At 38.9% G+C, this 20996-nt stretch overlaps 3 protein-coding genes across 5 annotated transcripts; 2 read left to right on the forward strand and 1 right to left on the reverse strand.

Moving 5' to 3' along the window:
* Window positions 1-1321: 1321 nt before the first annotated feature.
* On the forward strand, window positions 1322-5984 carry syt18b (synaptotagmin XVIIIb). Its single transcript, XM_067590109.1, has 4 exons — window positions 1322-1904; window positions 2052-3799; window positions 4753-4913; window positions 5069-5984. Exons 1-2 carry the CDS (start codon window positions 1760-1762, stop codon window positions 3113-3115), a joined length of 1209 nt encoding a protein of 402 aa, XP_067446210.1. The 5' UTR covers window positions 1322-1759; the 3' UTR covers window positions 3116-3799; window positions 4753-4913; window positions 5069-5984.
* Window positions 5978-14767, reverse strand: LOC137183217 (putative leucine-rich repeat-containing protein DDB_G0290503). Of its 3 annotated transcripts, none has more exons than XM_067590107.1 (21): window positions 13155-14767; window positions 13004-13068; window positions 12625-12901; window positions 12316-12410; window positions 12095-12233; window positions 11862-11987; window positions 11638-11763; window positions 11448-11552; window positions 11203-11343; window positions 10886-11112; window positions 10517-10781; window positions 10016-10118; window positions 9801-9843; window positions 9620-9701; window positions 9059-9134; window positions 8885-8967; window positions 8705-8803; window positions 8518-8613; window positions 8263-8415; window positions 7173-7233; window positions 5978-6741 (listed from the first exon to the last, which is right to left on the reverse strand). In XM_067590107.1, exons 1-21 carry the CDS (start codon window positions 13239-13241, stop codon window positions 6530-6532), a joined length of 2661 nt encoding a protein of 886 aa, XP_067446208.1. In that variant the 5' UTR covers window positions 13242-14767; the 3' UTR covers window positions 5978-6529. The 3 variants fall into 3 exon arrangements, with proteins under 3 accessions (XP_067446208.1, XP_067446207.1, XP_067446209.1); XM_067590106.1 differs by having other exon boundaries at window positions 12316-12413; XM_067590108.1 differs by having other exon boundaries at window positions 10022-10118; window positions 12316-12413; window positions 13155-14766.
* A 566-nt stretch (window positions 14768-15333) lies between these two features.
* Window positions 15334-20914, forward strand: edc3 (enhancer of mRNA decapping 3 homolog (S. cerevisiae)). Its single transcript, XM_067590110.1, has 7 exons — window positions 15334-15474; window positions 15750-15915; window positions 16033-16259; window positions 16350-16694; window positions 16792-16945; window positions 17427-17644; window positions 17804-20914. Exons 2-7 carry the CDS (start codon window positions 15752-15754, stop codon window positions 18136-18138), a joined length of 1443 nt encoding a protein of 480 aa, XP_067446211.1. The 5' UTR covers window positions 15334-15474; window positions 15750-15751; the 3' UTR covers window positions 18139-20914.
* Window positions 20915-20996: the final 82 nt, after the last annotated feature.

Here is a 20996-nt window from a genome sequence, read left to right on the forward strand (position 1 = left end):
TATGCTTAATTAAGATTTTCATAGCATGTCGATCAAACTTTACTTATATAGCACCTTGCATACAAGTCAAATGCAATTCACAGTGTTTTACAAGTTATTAACAAACGCTCAGGATGGTAAATATGGATTTGGAGACAAATGTGCACCAAGATACAAGTAAAATACCAAAATTAAAACAGTGTGACCTAAAACATTTAAAATGATTTATAGATTAGAAAGAAAAACATTTAATAAAACCTACTGTAAAATATGAAATGAATAAGACAAAATATAAATAAATGAAAGAGAACATATAGAGAGAAAATACAGGAAATAAGACAAGTCAAAATAAAATCAAATTATAAAAAGCTAAAAAATAGATTACTATCAAAAAACAATTAAAACATTAAGAACCATAAAAATGTAAAATGATAAGACACTACATAAGCCAGGCTAAACAGTTTTTCGTCTACTAAGGTGTGTCTAAAATAAGGTGTGTGGCAAAACAACCTCAACTGAAGATACACCTATTTCCTGTTTTTCAGCTTTCATCTTACAATCTTGATCTGAGCTGAGATTACTTTATCACACATACTGATCGAAAATGAGCTTGCATGCTCAAAAATATATAGCACTTTCAAAACCGGGTTCAGAAAATGCTTCCCAATAACAAAATACAGAACAGAAGTGCAAACCAAGGAATAAAAACAAGAAAACACTAGATGAGTGCATGACCAGATGGGGGTAGCATTTCCTGCTGTATAGAAGACACAGAGACATTTTAGATTCAGGGGCAGAATGCATCCACAAATCTGCAAATGTTTCAATATTTCCAGTTGATCATTATGTTGACATCTCTACTCTGCCTTTAGTAAGGAACTAAGAGTGGAGGTGTTTTTTTATTGCAAATTAAAGTTTGTGTTTGATCGCTAGATTGCTGGCAATCCAGATTTGTTCATTTTTTCCACTAAATGTGTTTCATCGCATTAAGTTTATCAAATCAAAAGCAACACATTGTGTATGTGGCAGAGGAAGTACAGAGACAGTCTGTGTTGAGAATTAATTCCTCAACTCTGCAGCAGCCCTATGACAGTGGCTATACTAATGGAGATGAGAGCTCATGGGTCAAGGGATGAGGGCGGGGGGAAGGGTTGCAGGATTTACTGTTGGGATAGTTATTCTATAGTGACACTGCTGGACTGGCATCTGGAACACTGTAGAAGATGCTGCAGGCACAATGAGGGGTATTATGAGATGGATATCTCCGCCCACGGTCCCCGCCCGCCAGGGAGGAATAATACCGGTCAAATCACTCTGCAGATGAGGAAATCACTGTCCTGGGACAAGACTATAGGAATACTGTATGGGGAGAGATTTATTTTCCAGCTTTGAACAGGGAAAGACACTTGATTATAATTTGTGGAAAGAGGTTCATCCTGTAAGAGAAATCCTTTTTCTGAAATCTGGGGACATCCTTTAATGTACAGGTTCTGTTTCTCATTTTGTTCCTCAAACCTGCAACTTGTGATGCAAAATATTCAAGATGTTTAGATGGGAGCTGATGCAGATATGTTGGTGCCTTTGTGACTTCAGCACTCCAAAACCATGGCTTTGATGGATCTTCTGAAGCAGAAATACATGAGGAGATATCTCCAGGATTGAATGCCAGAATGCATTTTTATCAGTCAAGCAAATGATCTTTTTTACTGGGATTTCTGTGCCTCTGTGGATGATTTGTTAAAACAGGCTTATACAGACTCTCTGCACTTTTTTTGACACCATGCCTTACCATGATGAGGAGTACCCAGGCCAGCCTCTCTGGCAGTCTGTGCTGCTCTTCTGCTGTAAGGGTATGATCGAAGGCATCATGGTCATACTCTTCTTCTGGCTTCTTGTGCAGGTCCTCTTCACCAAACAATTGGAAGGTATGCACTCATAGAGTCTATCCTCTCAGGCAATTGTGGTAAAACAATACATGTACTGTTATGTAATCCGGGGATTGTATGAGGATAAATTATAAGTGTTTTTTTCTGTGTAATTCCATCTAATTATTATTGTTCTTATGTCTACAGTTCACCTCCAAATTCTTCTTTTGGTTGGACTGATCATTTTTTGCCTGTGTTTGATCCTGGGATGTATTCTGTGTTGGAGGACAAGTCAAATTTGTTCAGTAAAAGACAAAGAACCTGTGACATCAGCACCAACTCCTGCTGAACCTGTGGCCTTTGCCCAGAACCCGCCTCCCTCACCTGCAACGACAATGTCCAGGCAGCAATATGAGGAGCTGGATGGAGATACACTGGAGTACCCTTCCACATTCTCCAGTCCTGCCCCTTCTGAGGGTGAATTTAGCTCTCTGTCGTTCTCTAATCGAGGCCATACTGCCTCTGAGAGAAAAGAGCAGTCAAAATCTTATTTTTCGCTGCGCCGCCTCAGCACACCACCACTAACGTCACCTCTATATAGACCTATAGATCCCAGCCATGGTTCCCTGCCTTCATTTCCCAAACTGGGACTGTTTTCCAAAACATGTAAGGCTCTGCAGAGACGCTGCACTGTAACTGGGGATAGTATATCTTACAATGAACACAGCAGACTCACCAGCCCCGGTGCTGTCTCTCCTTCTATGCCTGAAGAACCAATCCCACTGGTTCCACTGAGCTACGGCTCCAGCTGCAAACAGCCAATATCACCCTGCCTCCATTTCACTATGGCCTTCTCTCCAGAGCAACAAACCCTGACCGTCACTGTCCTCAGCTTCACTGGGATGTCCCACAGACTAGAGGATGTGTCTGTGCTGGGTAGCCTGCCGCCTCTGTACCCCTGTCCCATACAAGCCTCAATCCAAAGCAGCCTCAGCCCTGAGCCCAACAACCGGGTGCTGACTTTGAAGGTGAGCTCTGTGAAGGAGCTCCAAAAGTGCACTCTCAGAATAGCTGTATACACACGGGAACCACCAAGCCTGAGAGGCACCACACTGGGTGAGCTGGAGGCCGAGTGTGGAGGAAGAGACTGGAAAGCAGGACATGCATTCCATTTCACAAGAGAGCTTAACCCAAACAAATGGAAGCTAAAAAAGGTAGTGGTCTATTATATTAATGTATGTGAGAAGGTTATGACTAAAGATCCCCTCTAGACATATGAATATACTCTGTTTGGAATAATAATTTGTGTCAAATATGTTTTTTTCCACACAGAAAAGTTGAAATACATTTATTTTCTCCTTCCTCATTGAAAAAATGTGCTGGAGGCTTCAAGTTTCCATATCACACCTGTGTAAATTGCATATTTGACCACAATTGGCTCCAAAATAGTTGTGATGTCACACATTATGCTCATATGCAAACATCTTAAACTTAGAGTTAAGTTGAGCAAGTTGAGTGGAGGCGGACTTTACATGGATGTTTCCAATTAAAATGATCTATTGAAACAAGCAGGAGACAAAGAAATGGAGCCAAATTAAGTCTTTTGGGTAAGATTTTTATTTTGCTATGTTGCATAAGGACACAAGAGCTTGATCTCTGTTGTGAGTATCATTACAGTGTTTTTTTTTCCTCTGGTAATTTAAGTGATGTTACAATACAAAGCAAAAGCCTCTTGCTACATTTCCTCCTGATTGAAGTCTCCCTCTCCGCTCTCTGAACTTTTGCCCTTTGACTGCAGAGTCTGATCTCCCAGGATGCACTGATCTGTAAGGGGCTTAGCTGTCCTCCACAGATCTTCATTTCGCTTCAGTATCAGACTCTGGCCCATCAAATCAAAGTCACAGTCCTCAGAGCAGATAACCTCGACAACCTCATTCACACGCCAGCCGTAGCAGGTAAACCCAGCGTTTAATGACATCTGGCTACATGAATTTGATAAAAATTGTATTTGATTTAGGAATCCTATAAGGACATCATGTATAGAGGCATTATGTAAACTGCATTGGCAGAACTAACCTTTGCATTTCAGGGGCAGAGGTAAAATAATTCCCTATGTTTGCTTTTAATGTTTAGGGGATTAAATTAGGTCTTACAGGACTGGAATACAGCGGGAGATCATCCCTTTTTTTTAATGACATTGTGGTTTAATCCTTCACTATTCACAATCCTCAGGAAAATGTTCCAATCTCCTCTGGATCTCTGATCTGACAAATCTAATCTTTGTTTGCATTAGCCTGTCTAGGAATTATTTTTATTGCAGACAAGCACATCCTGTGCACAGAGCCATTAGATTTTATGATATCTGTTTCATGTACAATATGTCACATAAACCTGACTTGGGGACATAATCTTCATCGCTATCAGATTTTGAAAGTACTTAGTAATGGATATTTAGACAGAGTAGAGTAGACAGAGTTGAATTGCAATGGAGAGAGACAAGAAAAAAATCTTTCTTTTATGTATTCTTCCTCTATTTTGTACTTAATCACATCTAATAATGTTCTTGTGTGGTATAATTTCTACACTTCCACCTTTTTATAAGTGTGTTTTAGATCTAAATAAGTAAAAGAATCCCTGATTGAAAATTGTAAAAACGTATGCTTGTCTGTGACTACAAAGACTTAATCCAGAAAACAAAAAAAAAACCCAAAAACTATATTAAGGACTAAAGGGAAGGACTATTGTAATTGACACCTGCCATAAACTGTAGTTTCTAATTTTGTTCATATGTAAACAATGAGAGAGCCACTGCTGTCCAGTGTCCATTTGACTTTCAGTTTTCATATTTAATTGATTATCACACAAAAGATTTTTTCCGGACTTTACAAAGTTTATGTATTGTTTACAGATTACCAGGTGGTGATCAATCTGCACCATGAGGGGGTTGTGATCAGCAGCAGAGGAACTAAAGGTGGACCATGTACTGTGTGGAACACTTCTTTCCTGTTCGACCTGCCTCCAGGAGACATCCATCACCTGCCCCTCACGCTGGAGTTCATAATCATGCAGGTCAAATTGCTTTGGGAGCTTAAAATCACAGATTACAATTTAATCAAATTATCATTTATTCAGTAAACTGACATGAGTAGCCTAATTTAATTGTATTTTACTTGTCTTGTGGAGTAAAATAGCACAATTCAACCTTTTCCTTTCTTATGTGACAGAATCAGGTGCTTTCAGAGGGCAAAGTTCTTGGTCGAGTCCTCATCGGTGCAAGGGCTGCAGATGCGGGACGAGCTCATTGGAGAGACATGTGCAGCCTGCAGGTGGAGCAGACACGCTGGCACACGGTTCAACCAGAACCTCTATATTAGAGCTCAGTCACAGACTGGGAAGATTATTTTGTGACCAGTGGATTAGACGTACTGTATGAACTCACTGGGTATCCAAAATATGTTAATATACAGTAGGTCACCTTTGCCATGGAGTGCACACAGCTGATAACTAGCTTTGTATATCAAAATGACTGCAGTTCTGATGAACTGATATCTGTGCAACAAAATATCTACAAAGGCCTTATTTCCATGTATCAAACCTGTGAGTTCTCCCGTAGGAAAGTATTATAAGCACACAAATGACTAATTAGTGAGGCTAAACAATGTGAGTTCAGTGTAAGTTCAGAGTTTGTAGGCTAACAGATGTTTTTGTGAAATGTTACTTAGAATTTTCTTTGCAGGTCCAAACTGATCTCATATAATTTTGGAGAACCAGTCAAGTGAAAATATAACTGAAATACTTTCAACCATTCAGTTTCTCTGCCAGCAAACAGAAGAAAACAATGTATTTAAACATCAACAATATAACAATACGGTCAGTATCCAGAAATACTAGAGAGGTGTTCTAGTATTCAGTCCCTCTCTGTAACTATAACACAGCCTGTTATTCAGTTGATGTTTGAGTAGCATGTAATACACACAAATGTACTTTATATGCTCTATTGTACATCTGTTATGTCACATATTCCTTAAGCAAAGTTTAAAACCTACTTTTTGGCTGTGGGATGTTCTGAATGTAAAAATGAAGAACCATATCATGCCACCTCAATAAAACACTTTTGCCTGAGATAGCTCGGTGACTTTTATTAACATGACCATCAGTAAAAATGTTCAAACTGTTGCTGTTGTATTTTACTTTTCATCATTTTCTGTTAAACTAACATGCAAAAACATTAAAATCCTTTTACGTGGGGTGAAAGGGCATTCGTCATTCATCCACCATCTTTGAGGATTGTTTTTAACTCGTAGAGATTATAAATAGATAGATAGATAGATAGATAGATAGATAGATAGATAGATAGATACTTTATTTATCCCAAATTGGGAAATTCTTGTGTCACATCAGCAGGTTATCCAGGCATTGCATGAGAACAGTAAATACATATATCTCTATAGTAAATATATATCTATAGAAAAATAAACCCAACAAAATAAATTAAATAAAATAGTTCAGTACAAGAATATAAGAGAAAAGATAGATGTACTTTTTTTGATCCCAAACTGGGAAAAATTTGAGTTAAAAAAACTGCTAGATTCTTCTTAGGCATAAAGCTGGCTGGTGCAGCCCTCTGTCAGTGTACTGACTTGTTTATAGCAGAAGCCTCAACTATTTTGTTCAAGGCAAAAGGCTCAGTCTTCATCCTCTCCTTCTTCATCAGGGCTACAGATATCTACAAGCTCAGCCAGGAATATTCCATCAGGATAGAGGAAAGGTGACCTCCGCTGCAGGTTAATCTCATCTGAAAAGTGAGATAGGCTTGGCACTCCAACATCAGAGGACTTGTCTGAATCTTTTTCGGCAGTAGCTGGAAAGTCACGGATTGGCTGCGTGAGCCTTATGGCTGAATCAAAAGAAGAAAAAGGGGGAAATAATTAGAACAACATAAATATTTCAAAATGTCAAATCTACAGTACCAGTCACAAGGTTTGGACACATCTTCCCATTCCCTTGAATGAGAAAGTGTGTCAAAACGTTAGACTGGTACTGTATTTAGTAGTCTACACATGCAGAGGATGGAAAGCAAAGGTAGATAAGGAAGGCAAATAAATCCAAATCAGGGACTTATCCACTAAAAGAGATTATCCGTCTTAACAAAAATAGTTTAAAAAAAAAGTCCAGTTAGGCACGTAAATGTGGCATTTGTGGATATCTCCCTGACTAAGATAAAGAAATGAATCCCGTAGTCTCCTCAAAGGCTCTAAACTATAAACAAAGCACACATTACAGCACACATCTATACTACTGATTACATTGACTCATGCACAGTTTCACCTTGCAGCAGATTGTCATTTTTTGTCTTCAGATTGTTGATTTCTGCACTCATAGTTGACATCTGGTAGAGGAAAGAATGGTTTCAGATCTCTCAATTCATCTTCATATTGCACACCTTTCTGTGTGCTGTAAGTCTCTGTTGGACATGTTTGTGTTTTATTTTATTGAATGCTTCCTTAAGTATATTTGTGTCCATTTTCACATTTATAATTTTTAATAGTAGCCATAGAAGAAGTGCAAGATTTGACCGTGAAGTATAACATTCTGTTTGACCTTTTTGTCTGTAGTTTTTAGAAGACTGAATTTGTGATTTCTTTAATTGTTTCCGTGTAATTTCATATGTATCAGCTCTTCGTACCTCTCAGAATTTGTAACGACTTTGAAACAGACTTTTCATATTTTGTCTGGATGTCACTAACTGTTGTCACATCATGGCAGCCACAGGCCTTCACTATAAGACAGCGACATACTATATCTCTTTCCTATCCTCTTATGGTTGAGTCAGATGTGTTCCAGCTGAGCGGTTCACTCCTCAGCTTCAAATCCGATTATTTTCAGAGTAGAAAGAGTCATATGTGAGATTATAGTTGAACTATGTTTCACAGAGAACGTGAAAAGTGATCATGCAGCGAGGCCCACTCCCCTCCCCTTTACTGTATGCTCTTTGATTAAAGCAGAAACTGGGATTAGTGGTGTCTGCACATATGTGTGTATGTCTATGTAATGAGTGAATGTGGTGCGAGCTCCTTTAATATCATGATATAATCTGTGTCCCACCATCATGCCATTAATGATATTAATTTGCACTTCTTGCAGATGATAATACATCATTTATGAAACATCATCTTGCAGTCAGACAAACATAGATGATCTTTTGAGTGGTGCGGTGGCTGGAGGCTTTATGTTGATGTTGTAGTCATTTAGCTGGATCTGTAATGAGTGTGCTGGTAAAGGTTTGGTGTTTGAAGGCTCAATAGGATATATGAACGCGTTAGACATATGCATGTATACACTGGCTGTTATGGGTGATTGTAATTCTCGCTTTTCCATGAGGCCAACCCCATTTCACTCTGATTAAAGCGTTTACAACCTGGAGGCTCTGGCTGTGGATGTTTGTCTCAGTTTGTGCTTCTTCTGCTAGCTCTCCCTCCTCCCTTCCTGACCAGTCGTCGCTCTCTTCGTCCTCTTCAAACACCGGCATCAAACCAGAGCCCTGATGCCAGCTCCTCCTCTCCACTGCACTCTGAATGAAAAATACACAGCTTTTAGTATAATCCATTTCATAGCTGTCACTGTTTGGTGATCACAATTCTCATATTTTTTTCAGTTCTGATTTGCTTCTAACCTTGATATTATTAGAAGATGGAGTCCAGTCTTGGAGTGGCCTTGCTCCAGTCTGAGCAATCTCCTTTGCCTCTCGCTCCTTAAAAAGACTCTTTAACTAAAAATTGTGAGATATTTGTGGTAGGATAAAGAATTTCCTTTATGATATAAAGATTTTTTTTTAAAAATAGCTGAAATCATGTTTTTACCTGCTCAGTGACCATCCTCCTCTGTTGGTCCACCTCTACATTAACTGGGGAGACAGTTTTATACTTCCTGCCATCAACAGATGAGTTCTCATCTTTAGCCTGTGGACAAGGAGTCTGTCAGTTATTATGTCCTCCACCATAGGAGGCCATCTTTAGAAGTGTCCTTTTTATGAACTTTACCGGGTAAAGCTGCCTTAGTGTTTGAAGCCTCTGGACTGCCAGTGTTTTCTCCTCTTCCAGGTGGTTTGCCTTCCTCCTGCTCTCTGAGACCATATGGAGGAAGTAGTTTCAGAGCTGAACCGGTGAGTAAAATCAACACATTATCTAGTAGTTTTTTTAAAAGCAAGTTCATACCTTCTAGCTGGGCCCTCAGGGTGTCAGAGGTCAAGCCCCCTTCATCTTGATTGTCTCCAGAAGCCTTTTTCACCCGCTGTCATGACAAAAAAAAGAGGATAAAAAGAGGTGAGATGTGCTGGTTAATTCCCCTCTTAACACACCTGCTGAAGATGATGTAACTGCACCTTGAGCTCCAGAGCAGAAGTATTGATTTGGCCCTCAGTTTTTTCTGTCCCTCTCAGCCTTTCTAAACTCTTCAGAGTTTCCTAATCTTGAAACAATCAGCCAGTTAGATGAAAAAATCTTACTTTTCCATCAGTTATTCTTCTCTCTGTCTGCCAGTTTCTGCTTCAGCCTTTGAGCCTCACTGCTTTGTAGACACATCTGTTAATCATGAAATTTATTTCTAGACTCTATTTACTTGGATTTACTGTTAATATGTGATCACATAAAAATACATCAATGTAAACATATATAAATCCATCGTTACAGACTTTATTTTCCTTTACTCTAAGCTGCTTTCAACAAAACGTGACAAAATTAAGCTCAGGGGAGGAGGATCATAGAACAATTTCTAACCTGAGCGCTTTTGTTTTGACTGCTGGAGACGGATGGTGGGTTCCATAACAAAGAGGATTCAGTCTGTGATGATATGTTGAGGCTAAAACAATAGAGAGCCAGATGAAGAGATAGATCACGGAATTCAATTTTGAGCATTTGCTGACGGTGCGTGATGAAAATCTCATCAAAATCCACTCACTCTGTCACTGTGCCCTTGTCCTGAGTTTGCACAGCTTCACCCCCTGAAAATACAAGGTCAGAGCAGTGTTACGCCCCCTGTGATTGAGTTTAAAACTAGACAAATTGTCTTGCAATGGATGCCTGCTGTACATGGTCGGTAATCTTGTTAAATATTTCACGGTTGCCACAGATTGCTGAAGAGTGGAAAAAAAGCCTGAGAAGAAGTGTATTCACCTTTACCTTTATCCTGAAACAGCGCCTGACCCCTGGTCCTTTCCAGCTCCAGCTCCTGTTTGCATGCTTCAAGCTCAACCCTTAGCAGTAAGTCAGATTCATTCTGTTTAAAAAAAAACATATCATTAAACAACCCATATTTATCTACTATAGTACCAGTCAAAAGTTTGGATTCACTTTTTCATTCAAGTGAATTGGAAGTGATGTCAAAACTTTTGACTGGCGCTGTACATCTTTAACAATAAGATCATCTCAGTGCCCTAATCTTAGGAAACTATGCTTAAGTACTAGCTTCTTCTCTGAGTAGGAAAATATGTTTTATCAGAAAAAAAGTGGTTCATTTAAGCAGCAATCAGTTAGTTTGGATTTGGTGGTTTACAATATATGGTATCACTTGTCTCTCTGGCCCTCTTTCTTAACTTTTTCAATGCACTTGGAGCTGAAATGAATACATTTAGATGTAGCTGAATACACAGCTGTAGAGTAAAGACATGGTCTTACTTTATTTCTGGAGTTGTTCTTCTTAAGCTCTTCTATCTCCTCCTGTGTGGACTGCAGGGTTAAAGCCACCTTTTGCCATTTCTCAGTCCAGTTTGAGGCCACAGCTCTCAGCTCCTCGATTTTCTGGACCCTCGCTGCATCTTGCCTCTGATATTCGTCCTCCTGCTGGTGGAGCTTCTCCTCCTTCGCAAGGACCTCATCCTCCAAAGACAGACAACTATCCTGCAGTTTCTGTTTTTCTAATTCTAAAGCTTCCAACGATTCCCTGGAGAAATTGAAGCAAGGTTTCAGTAAAGAGAGGATGCTTCTACTGTTTTACAGAAGGACGGTCTAAAAATGCTGAAAAAGAGTGCTTGTTCACTATCTCACCCAAGCTGATGGCACTTTTCCTTCAAATCTGTTAGCTCTCTGTGTCCATCATTAATTTTGATGAGAAGCTCCTCTCTTTCTGTGATCAGCTGAGAGCGTTCTGCCTTCAGATCTGCTATCTGTTTTGTGTTCATGACTTTTTCTGATGTTAGCTCCTGTAGCTGGGACTGTGACATCTCCAGTCTCTGTTTGACCATTTCAAGCTCACATGTAAGCTTTTCATTTACCTGGTGTAAAGACATAACAAGGATATATTAATTTTTAAAAATTCAGCAATGACAAAACTCAACAAAACCACCTCCACTCAAAGATTTAACCTCTCTGAGAGACTTTGTTTCTTCCTTCATCAGGACAGTTTCCTGTTTGCTGTTGTGAGAATCAGCCTGATGAACATGGAGCTCACAACTCTCTGAGCCTTGTTGGATCTTTTCCCTCTGCTGCAGATCTGCTTTCTCCTCCTACATGAGATACAGGCAAAATAACCTTGACACAATCCTAAAGTATTAGATTTTGATCTTAGAAATCTCAGTTATTGTAGATTAAATTAATAAAGATATGATACCTGGATCAAGTGTTCTTTGTCAGACAGAGCCCCTGAGAAACTGGCTTTCAGTTCTTTTATATTGTCCTCCAGCTTTAGCACTTGAGTAGACAAGATGGCTTTTTCCTGAACAGAATTAGAAAACAAATTTCCTTTGTAAAATTCTACCATATCGCATGAATTAATACTGAATATGAGACAGGAAACTGACCAGACATGCTTGGCTGATCTTGTTGTTGGCTTCACTCAACTGTTCTTGTACATCAGAGTGGTTCTGCATAGTGTTGTTAAGCCTCTGAATCATCTCCTCCATTTGATTCAGCAGTGTCCTCTGCACCTATAGGAGCACAGAAAAAAATATGGAACAAAATTTTAAAAAGGACTGGGCAACAGATGACTGCAGTGTGGGTTTGTCATTTTAGCTTTTAAACTGACCTCTGTAGAGGTCTGGAGTTTCTGGAGTGCATTGTTTCGCTCTTCTTCTTGTGTCTTTGCTCTTGCTTCAGACTCTATCAGAGCTGCTCTCAGCTTGCACAGCTCTGTGTCAGACTTCTGCTTCTCCTAATTTAAAGCCATGGATAAAAGCAGTAAGTGGCAAGAATGTAGAAAAATAATGCATTTATTATTACAACACAGATCTACTTTCATGACACATAAAGCTTACACACCTGTATGTTTAAGTCTTCTTGATTCATTGGTAATGTACTTAGCGAGACAGAAGTTTTTTTAGGGGAAACAGATTGAACATGGCTTCCTCTGTTCAAGGTAGACCTCATCTGCAGCAGGTCCTTTTCCATCTGTTGGAACCTTGAGAGTGAACTTCACATGAGATATTCAGTCATTTCTATGTCATTCAATTTTCCTTTTACATGTCTTTGGCTGCACTTACTTTTCACGGAGCTCTCTACGCTGCCAGCTCTTTTCAAATGGGGATAATTCAGCTGCCTCATTCTCCTGCTCAAGAGCGCTCATCGCCTCTGCCTGCTGCTGTAACACATGAGTGCAGGATGAGAGGAGGCTGTGTACCACTAAAACACAACCCAACACTGTTCAATCTTCTATAGCTTTAAAACAACCTGTCAAAACCAAAAAATCCAGAGGCAAGAAGAGAGGAACAAATGCAAAAACTCAAAGCAAAAAATGTAGATCATTTGTTTCCATCGATTTTTAAACCTTTTAACTCTTAAAACTCCCTCACCTTATGTTTCATGTCAAGCAGCTGTGCAGTACTTATGTTATAGTTCAACTGTGCGTCTCTTGACTTCAGCAGGTCCAGCTGGGTGTCCAGACGCTCATAAACATCCCGCATCCATTCCATCAGCTCTGATTGTCTATAGCTACTTTCACCTTGAGCAGCCTGCAATTCAGCCCCTGGAAAAGATCGTGGAGCACCCTCAGGTGCCAGATAGGACAGAGACTGCCATCTCCTCATACCTGGGCCATTCTGTCTGAAGCCACTAGTGCTGCCAGATGTGCTAAAACACAACCAGACAACATTTATTAAACCGCACTGATTTCAGAAATATTATATCAGCCGGTCTCTGTGATGTTTCAAAATTGTACAATTCACCCCTCACCTTGTGTTGACTTTGGACAGAAACCCTGACCCAGAAACAGCTGCCATACCACACCATGCTGAGGACTAAGAAGGGAAATCACAACATTTTTAAAAAACTACACTTTGTTCTAACTGTTCTACCACAAAATAAGAGCATAACTGGGTCCTACCTGGGCTGTGAAGCGAGATTTGGTGTCCCACATATCGAGATCCGTGAGAGAAAATGGACTTGAACTCCTGCACGTGGGTCTAAACATCTTAGAGTGTCTTCCTAAATCTGAGCAATCACATCCCTTTGTAAGGGAGAGACTACACTCCTCATCTCCCTACGTCTACCCAAGTGACAGGGATATATTTTCACACAAAGGTGGCAGCTTGAGCCATGGGACTATTCTTAGAACATGTGTCTTGTTTTTTCCACTGCTTGCTTGATAGTCAACAACTAGTTGAAACACTGCATGGTTATTACAGCGTGTTTATAATCCACAAATGTATTGATTTTATTCCACGTGTCTTTATATAATTCTCATAATTTTCCCTATCAAAATACAAGTATGTCTGGTTGAAATGTATCATGGTAAGAGCTAAGAAAAGAAACACAACACATGTTCAGAATAAAAGTGTTGAGTCTGCATTGAATGACACTTTCTCTTACGGTACCTTGCTGCAGAGACCCTCTCCTGTCCACTGACAATGCCCACTTGTTCTTTCTCATAAGCCTCAAAGCTTTGATTGCAAGCTTTTCGGAGTACAGCCCTTGAGCTGAGTATCCATGGTAACCAATGTACACATGACGCTGTTGGGTGGGTGTGTCACAGTTCATAGTCTCCACATGAACTCACTCAGTCTGCTGACTGGCTGTTGACACGAGTTGTTAAGAATATCTCCCAAAGAATAATTAGAATAGACACGGCCCCACTCTGATTAATTATGTATGACAGTGAATTTGACCTGATTGATTATGATTGCCTTTAGGCACAGGGAGAGAAAAAATGCTTTATGATTATGTTCTTATAGATGTTTTTTATAGGAATTTATTTTAGTATCAGACATAGGCCATGTGATCAGTTGTGAGATAATATCATGGTTATAGAAGAACGCTAATACTATGCAGCTCAGTGTGAAATACTGCATCCTTCTGACTAAATTTCTTTGCATACGCCTGTCAGACCATTATTCAGAAGAACTGCTCTCTTTCAAATATATTCCACATCCCAATTAATGCTCATAACTGCCATACAGTAAGCATTACATCAGAATCAGAATCATCTTTATTGTATGTGTAAGTATGTTTACGCATACAAGGAATAATTCCGGTTTAGTGGCTCTCAATGTATTTACACACAACACAACACAAAAATCTTAAGAATGATATACAAGGAATGTCTATGAGCAAGTGAAACTTTCTGTGTTTCTCTGTTTCTGTGAACTGTAAACAGGATACAAATAGTGCAAAGATGTAGAGAGTGCACAGAGTGCTGAAATAAATATTGAATGGTAAAAAAAAAAAGTTACTTTATATATATACAGTACAGCCTGTTCAAATATACAGTACTGAATTAAATGTATTGCACATTTTGTGTTTTAGACTAAAATAAATATATTCAGTTTGTAGGTACAGTGGGCATTACAGTCAGTGGTAGAATGTACTAAGTATTTTTACTCAAGTTCTGTACTTAAGTACAAATTTTACTCTTCTACATTTATTTACCACTTATATTTACAAATTACTTTTCAGATTAAGATTTTACATAAAAAATACATTTCAATACATTTAATACATTTTTTTAAATTCGTTATGCTCTTTGAGTTGCATTAGTGTGTGAAAGATGCTATATAAATAAAGTGTATTATTAGTAGTAGTATTATAAAAAAAATTATAATAAAAAACATGATATCCTTATATAATATGATGCAGTACTATTATTTGTAAGCTATCTAAAAGTGAGTATCTACAATTGGCTCCATATTGATGAACTACAACATTAAAATACTTATATGTATTTGTTAGTGATAAAAAAAAAAAAACAGTATATCGTAATAATATAACACTCTAAATGAAGCCAGTCTGCATAATGAGTACTTTTTCTTGTGAAACTTTAAGTATATTTTCCTGATAATACTTCTGTACTTTTCCTAAGCAGCATTTTGGATTCATGGCTTTTACTTGTGTTGGAGTAGGATCTGAATACCACTGATTATAGTGTTAATACCGTGTCACTCCGCATAAGAAATAGAGCAAAACAAAACAAAAAACAAAACAAAAACAGAAGCTCGTGTATGTGGAAACAGTTTGTCAGATGTCACATGTAAATAAACATTTTCACAAACTCTAATTTTGTAATATGCCTTACACCGGAAGCCGGAAGTGGTAATCCAGAAGCTAACAGCAGCAGCCGCAGCTTTGAACCATTCAAGAAGCTAAGAAAGCTAAGAAGCTAGCACTTTTAAGGTTCTTGAAAACATTGTTCTCGTATTAGTCCTGAAAAGGTACGGAACTTAAACACCATCTCTTTAATCAAATACAGTCGGTACTTCTTAAATTAACGCAAGATTGTAACTTAGCTAGATAACAGGCCGATGCTAACGCTAGTCAGTTAGCATAGCTGTGCTAACACCGAGTAGTTAATATTTCTAATGTCGTAACTTACTGTTGAAAAGTACGCATTTCGTTTAATAGTAAGTCGGTGGTTTAAACTGTAACGTGACACATCATCAGTATATTATCTAACAATTCACAAATGTTTGTATTGTATCTCGTGCAGACATGGCTGCGGATTGGTTGGGTAGTTTGGTGTCAATTAACTGTGGACCAACACTGGGCGTCTATCAAGGAGAGGTGTCATCTGTGGACCAGTGCAGCCAAACCATCTCTCTCAGACAACCTTTCCATAATGGAGTCAAGTGCCCTGTTCCCGAGGTCACATTCAGGTAAAACTATGACAAACGTTTTACCCCCTGGCTGTTACTTTTTGTCATATTTTTCTGACTGACAGATACCGTTAATTTCTGTTACTAAAGATACATTTTAACCTTTTTTTGTTGCAGTGCCATTGACATAAAGGAGCTAAAGATTTTAGATATCAGAAATGGCAACACGAGGAATAGCTCTTTGGCATCTACAAAAGTAAGCAGCAATCCAGTTGCAGTCCCAAAGGGCGACCCCAGGTCCTTGGAGAAAGTAAACTCTCCTCAGCACTGCTCCAAAAGCTACGGAGACCGTCACCTGGATGTCCCCGGTCAGCCTAAAGGATTTCGTCGAAGACATAACTCATGTAAGCTCAGTTTATTAAAAATCTGAACAAATATAGTTTTCTCTGACTGTTGTGGAGTACAGATTAACAATGTGTTTACTTTCCTATCAGGGTCATCCAGTAGTCGAGGGGCAAACCAAGCCACACCAAAAAAGAATGGAGTGAAGAACGGTGGCAGCCAAATGAAGCACAGAGACGATGAGTGTTTTGGGGATGGTATGGATGATGGCCTGGATACAGACTTTGATTTTGAAGGAAACTTGGCTCTTTTTGACAAAGCAGCAGTTTTCTCAGAGATCGACACATCAGAGCGCCGTAATGGTGCCAGGTCACGTGGTACTCCACAAGAGCAGCCACCTTCACGGTACCGTCATGATGAAAACATCCTGGAGGCCAAACCAATTGTGTACAGACAGATCACTGTACCGCAGCCAGGGGCCAAAGAATACTGCACTGGTAAGTGTGTTATGTTGTGAAACAGTGAAATACGTTGTAATGAGGACAAGTGAATAGATGTAAACTACAATAAACATATTTATTTTATTCCATTCAGACTCTGGACTTGTTGTGCCCAGTATATCCTATGAACTACACAAGCGACTGTTGTCGGTCGCAGAGCGTTACGGCCTCTCTCTGGAGCGGAGACTTGAGATGACAGGAGTGTGTGCCAGTCAGATGGCACTAACATTGCTGGGTGGGCCCAACAGGTAAGCATGTAGTGGTTTTGGCACCAGTATAAATAATTGGTAAAATATCTAAATGACATTAAGTTACCAGTAGAGTTGAAACGATTGATTAATCTGTTGACAGAAAATTAAGTGTTTGAGCACAGGTAAATAAAATGATTTCAATATCAGAGACATCCTTGTCTATCATCAGATGCGCAGATAGGTTGTCTGGTGGCTTCGGGAGCCCAAACGTTCATGTAATAACGATCAATAAATGATCACAAAAGAAGCAAGATGAAATAAAATTTCATAATATTGAGCTCAGTTCGTAAAAAATATTGTAATATTTCACAATTCTATGGTTATGGTACATATTTTGTCTGTATTTATCAATATGATTATCTACCTATGGTGAGCCTTATTGTTTGCCAAACATGAATTGATTGCTTAGAGAGAATTAAATTCAGAAAATAAAAACAAGGTGTATCATCTTATTTTCTTTTTGTCATGATTCTTCCAGATTCACTCCAAAAAATTTACACCAGCGTCCCACAGTGGCGCTGTTGTGTGGCCCTCACGTTCAGGGGGCTCAGGGCATCAGCTGTGGTCGTCACCTGGCCAATCATGAAGTGGAGGTCATCCTGTTTCTACCCAATTTTGTCAAGATGCTCGACTCAGTCACCAGTGAGCTCACACTCTTTAACAAGACTGGGGGCAAACAGGTGTCAAGTATCAAAGGTGAGCATATTTTGATCTTAATATTTTACTTTAGGTTGTGATTATGATCTCCTGTTTTTGGAACAGGACATAGCAATTTCTGTATTTTGACACATCTGCATTCGAGGTGGTCAGGAATTAGTTTGAGATAGTATAATTTTTTTCTTTCTGACTCCACAGACCTTCCAGACACCCCAGTGGACCTAATCATTAACTGCCTGGACTGCCATGAGAACACATTCCTGATGGATCAGCCTTGGTACCGAGCAGCTGCAGACTGGGCAAACCAGAACCGAGCACCAGTGCTCAGCATAGACCCTCCTGTAATTGGACAGGGGCAGGCAGTCGAGGCCAAGTGGTCCCTCTCTCTTTGCCTCCCTCTTCCCCTGGCAGAGGGGGCTGGCAGGGTTTACCTGTGTGACATAGGTATCCCTCGCCAGGTGTTCCAGGAAGTGGGAATTAAGTACCTTTCTCCTTTTGGGTGCAAATTTGTCATCCCCTTGCATTCTGCATGATGGGACTAATGGTCAACGTGACAGATTTAATCTTTCACCGTCCGTGACCATTTGGGTTTTGGCGCCTTACATTCGAAAGCTTCAACTGTTTTACAGCTTATCCATTAAGTTTCTAACTCATCAACATGAGAATGTGACTTTTCCCTCATACTGAAGGACCATTGTTTGGTACATTAGTTTTACAAGGACTAAGTGCATATGGATGGGATAGGAAAAGATTTCAAATCTAGGTTTTTAGTGAAAAAACAAATGTCAACACCATTAGAGGTTTGAGGAGAATAATTATGTAGATACGACTGTGTTTACATGATATAAGATATTTAGAAGACGCGTTATTCAAAAATACATCTGGAATATTATGACTTGGTGTTAAATTGAATAGGACAATCTCTATTTTTTGAATGTCACTGTAATCTAACCTCAATCCAAAGCCATCTGGATCCACCATATAATACACGCGAATACATTGTTATTACATTAAGCTGGATGAGACAACAGAAATCCAACTTGCATAGTTATTATTGCTAATGGCCTTGCTCATTGCATGCCATTCATTGCAGCACTCAGTTACTGTTGTCTAATGTTTTGTTAGGATAGCTTTCATATTTTGAAATTGTAATATTCACGAGGAATTCCATCTAAGCAAATGTGGAAGATGTGATTTATATTAATAATGCTGTGTTTTCAGACTAGACCAGTGTTGACTGGGGCAGCTACTGGAGAGAATCCAGATATCGCCAGTTTTGTTTGTTCTTGTTAAATTAAGCAGTGATGATAAGGGCTCTGATAAGATGACACAGCATGTAAAACCTCTCATCTTGCCTTTTAGTTATGATATGAGGAAGAAAAACAGAATTTTGGTACAGTTGTATCAGTTAAAGGACCATACAAGTTTGTCTGCAAGTTTCAGCTCCTTAACTTAAAATCATTTATATTTAACATTTGTGCTGATCATTTTCAATTGCAGGCTGTACAGCTTAAATTTTTACGTATTGTCCTACAATTCTGCAATGATTGGTTTCCATTTATTACTGTGCTGTAAAAAAATTAATTAGCAGACTCTAAACCTCATAAGTCATATTGTGTAATACTTCACAGTAAATATCAAGTTTCTGTTTTTGCTAATGATGTATTATTGTTGCTTGGTAAAACAGATTAAGCACAGTTTGACTTCAGATGTCTGCACTGCATTACACTGACAAGCATTAATGCACACTTGATATTACACAACTCAAGCTTGTTTCAAGAGTGTGGCAATAGATTTTTTTATATATATATTGTACAATAATGAATAGAAACCAGTGGATGCTTGGAAAGGTTGACAAAATATAATGTCTAGAAGTAGAATGGTCTGCAAAATGGTTAGTTACGGTGAGAAATCAAAGTGATTAGTAATAAATGTGCTAACACATGCAAAACCACCAGAATGGCCCTTTAAGTTTCAAACCAAGCGATTGAATTTCAATCTTACAGGTTTGAATGTCCACAGTTCGTTGGTTGACAAAACGAGTAGTGTTTTCTAAAGGATAAATGATGTTTATGTGGGATACAAGTGCATTTTGAGTGAATCTAAACTCAGAAAAAAAAGATCAAGATGCAACTTCCTGCTCTGAGTACACTCTGTAAACCAATTAGATTGGATGTTTGTGATGAGAAATTGTTTAAAAAAAGTTGCTTTTCAGTTTCCCCTTCCCCCTTTTGATTTCACAGAGTATGCCTGTTGATGTATTTGACCGTTACTGGTATTGACCATGGTTGCAGAGCATACTGTGAAATATGTCCAAAAACAAAGAAGAGCTCATTGTTTCGTGCTGCTTTTTGAGGCCTTGATGGAGGAGTTTATGGAGGTTCTACTGCCAGATATTTTTGACAACGAAGGTCAAACCTTTTGCTGGTTCTTTAACCACATTGAAAATTTGATATGTGTCCAGAACTGAAGCAATCGTGTTTATAGACCTTTTATTGGACATACGTCTTGTGCACATCAATATTTCCTTAATACAGAGTTGAATCTTGTGTTATTAAGGTCATTGCAATTTAGAAAAGGCTGAATTTATGCAGTCTATACATGTAGAGGTTACAAATCAAGTAATCTTTGTGATATGTTGCTTGGTGTGGTGTTATTTTCCACACATGAACTTGTTAAGTGTAACATCTCAGGAGGATTAAAAACAGTCATGTTATATTTGTTGTGTGCTTTCTCTGTGCACACTTGCTAGTCTGCACAAAGTTCAAGCGCTCATTCTGTGAAAATTACTTTCATGCACAGAGGTTTTGTCCTTTTTCCAACATTCCACTGGCCTGATGTGTTATGTCACATCTGTTGAGACAAGTCTGGCTCGGAAACATCAGCCAGTGTTACTGAATGTGAACGGAGAATGAGTTTTGTTTATCTTTGGCCGCCAGGGGGCCATGAAACCACACTGTCAGTGGCTCTTCCTTATTCTGCTGTAATGGCAGCTTTATGTACTTAAATACTATTTCCTTATGGTGTTATTTCTCTACAAAATGTGAACAGTCAGAAAACACGAGGTGATGAACGCATACCTGTTCTAAAGACAAAATATTTCAGAGCAGGTTGATCAAATTAGTTTACATGTTCTAAATTCTCAGATCTGCTATGGTTGTGTGTCAATAGCTAGTGGCAAGTTTTGTTTAGACAGGACTAAAGTTTCACTTTGGGACAGTTCACTGTCAAGGTTCTTGTGCAAAATACTGTGCAGTCCTCATGTGTCATGTCTACAGATTACATTAATAAAAAGAACTTTCACTACTGTTTTTTTTGTATTGAACTTCTGTAAACATTGCCTCATTGATGATCAAATTCCTTCACTAACTTCACCGAAGTGGATCCAGTG

Source organism: Thunnus thynnus, chromosome 5 (genome assembly GCF_963924715.1).
Source record: "Thunnus thynnus chromosome 5, fThuThy2.1, whole genome shotgun sequence".
Lineage (NCBI taxonomy): Eukaryota > Metazoa > Chordata > Actinopteri > Scombriformes > Scombridae > Thunnus > Thunnus thynnus.